Source organism: Mus pahari, chromosome 4 (genome assembly GCF_900095145.1).
Source record: "Mus pahari chromosome 4, PAHARI_EIJ_v1.1, whole genome shotgun sequence".
NCBI classification, from domain to species: domain Eukaryota; kingdom Metazoa; phylum Chordata; class Mammalia; order Rodentia; family Muridae; genus Mus; species Mus pahari.
The window spans coordinates 79092590-79095131 of record NC_034593.1 but is presented as its reverse complement, the minus strand read 5'-3'; the positions used below and the strand labels follow the sequence as shown (position 1 = coordinate 79095131).

At 48.8% G+C, this 2542-nt stretch overlaps 1 protein-coding gene across 1 annotated transcript in view; it reads right to left on the bottom strand.

The window, feature by feature from the left end:
* Positions 1–2542, bottom strand: part of Ssr2 (signal sequence receptor subunit 2) — an 8134-nt gene that overhangs the window by 2533 nt on the left and 3059 nt on the right. Inside the window, exon 4 of the mRNA XM_021196187.1 lies at positions 1559–1667. Coding sequence (XP_021051846.1) covers positions 1559–1667 — 109 coding nt within the window. The remainder of the gene's footprint in view (positions 1–1558; positions 1668–2542) is intronic.

Below are 2542 nucleotides of genomic sequence, written 5' to 3'. Positions count from 1 at the left end.
TCTACAAAGTGAGTTCCAGGACAGCCAGGACTACACAGAGAAACCCTGTCTCGAAAAACAAAACAAACAAACAAAAAAAAAACAAAAATCAGAGAGTATTCCCTTTAGCATTTTGTATAGAAAAGGAGATCGGGAGCAAGGAGAGCTTAAGTCTCACACAGTGGGACTCACCACACAGTGAGTGTTAAACAGCTCAGGCCAGCTACATAACTCAACCCAAAACTCAATCCACCACACTTAGGCCCACTCCTGTCTATAAGACAAGGTGTATAATGGAGTTACAAGTCCTCTGCAATCATTTACTTATTCTTCAAGAGAAAACACCCTTTTCTACTTCACAGGGCTGACAGGGCTCAGCTGAAGTACTAAGAAGCACCCCGAATATGTTAAAGCCCCACCCAAATGTACTTTATCAGAGGGGGGCTGGAACAGCTTCACATTCCTTTGCTTTCAAGAGGGTCCAAGAGTTTGGAGCTCACTGCAAATAACTCTGTTCTCAGGTGGCGAGTGAACCTTTGTTTTTTGTGTCTGTTAACCCACCAAGCACTGGGTAATGCTGGGCATAGCGGCTCATACTCGTAATCCCAGCACGTGGGTGACGGAGGCCCGATCAGGAGTTCAAGACCGGCCTCATTCATATTTTGAGAGTTTGAGAAAGACCAGCCTAGGCTACAGGAGAATCTGTCTCAAACTAAGCTTAAAAAAAGATTCAGGCCGGGCGTGGTGGCGCACGCCTTTAATCCCAGCACTCGGGAGGCAGAGGCAGGCGGATTTCTGAGTTTGAGGCCAGCCCGGTCTACAAAGTGAGTTCCAGGACAGCCAGAGCTGTACATAGAAACCCTGTCTCAAAAAAAAAAAGAAGATTCAGCTGGTCATTGTGATGTGCACTTTTCGTCACAACTCTTGGGAGGCAGAGGCGAGGGGAGGGGAGGGGAGGAAAAAGAAGATTCAGCTGGTCATTGTGATGTGCACTTTTCGTCACAACTCTTGGGAGGCAGAGGCGAGGGGAGGGGAGGGGAGGGGAGGGGGGAAGGCAGACAGGCAGGCAGGGCTCCTGGGGGGATACTAGTAGCAGGTGGAAAAGCTTGGTCTCTGGGTGGTAAACAGAACCTTCTAAGAGAGGAAAAGACAGTAACAGAGGAGCCTGGGAAGGTGACTGAAAATGGCAAGGACAGCTGTAAAATGGGAGAGCAAGCAACACGTTCCAGACTAAAGGGAGAGCAAAGGGAAGAGGGGAGGAGAAGCTATGGTCTCCCGCTGGGTGCAGCTAGTGGTTATGGAACTTTACGATTGGAACCAGACTTAGGACCAGTCCAGGTATATAGTCACCCTGTCTTAGCAGCTACTGTGGAAATTTTTTGCAAGAGTTTGTAAGGAGAGACAGCCAGGGGATCTGATGCCTACTGGCATCTATGGACAGCCAACATACATGCATGCGTGCGCACGCACGCGCGCACACACACAATCACATACATAAAAATCAATACACTCTGAGAAGAAACTAGGGAGTTTTTAAGGGACCTGAAGCCCCACCCAGCTCAGGGTTTGGAGGACTTACCACAACAGGCCCACCCTCCTGGGCCAGGTAAGTAATCGTGGCAGAAGTGAAGTTGAAGTAGCCAGCTTTGAGAGGACGCAGGACCACTGTGTGGGAGACGTTGCTAGCACTGGCCCAAGGGTTAAGGAAGAAAAGATGCCGGAAGCCGAGTGTGGTGGTGTTGTCACTTAATCCCAGTGCGCAGGAGGCAGAGGTGGACAGATTCTCTGAGTTCCAGGACACTCAGGGTACACAGAAACCCTGTCTCAGAAACAATGAAACAAAGCAGTAACAACCTTTTTTTTTTTTTTTTTAAAAGATTTTATTTATTTATTATATGTAAGTACACTGTAGCTGTCTTCAGACACTCCAGAAGAGGGAGTCAGATCTTGTTACGGATGGTTGTGAGCCACCATGTGGTTGCTGGTATTTGAACTCTGGACCTTGGGAAGAGCAGTCAGGTGCTCTTACCCACTAAGCCATCTCACCAGCCCCAGTAACAACCTTTCCATCCTGCTCATGCCTACCGTGTGCACTCTTTGAAATATAATATGGCACATTATACTAATAATAGATATAATGTGCTGGGAGTAGACCTGGGTCCTCTGAAAGAGCAACAAGTGCTCTTAATGGCTGAGCCATCTCTAGAAATACATAAACACGTCAGGGTCAGCCTTCTGTGCTGTGTATTCTGAAGCAGAATTCTGGGCTCCAGCCCTGACTACAACCTGATCTTGGAGAACTGTATTAAACTGTGGTCTGTGAGAATGCTCCCCAGTATCCCTAACGGGCACTGTGGTCTGTGAGAATGCTCCCCAGTATCCCTAACGGGCACTGTGGTCTGTGAGAATGCCCCCCAATATCCCTAACGAGCACTGTGGTCTGTGAGAATGCCCCCCAATATCCCTAACGGGCACTGTGGTCTGTGAGAATGCCCCCCAGTATCCCTAACGGGCACTGTGGACTGTGAGAATGCCCCCCAGTATCCCTAACGGGCACTGTGGA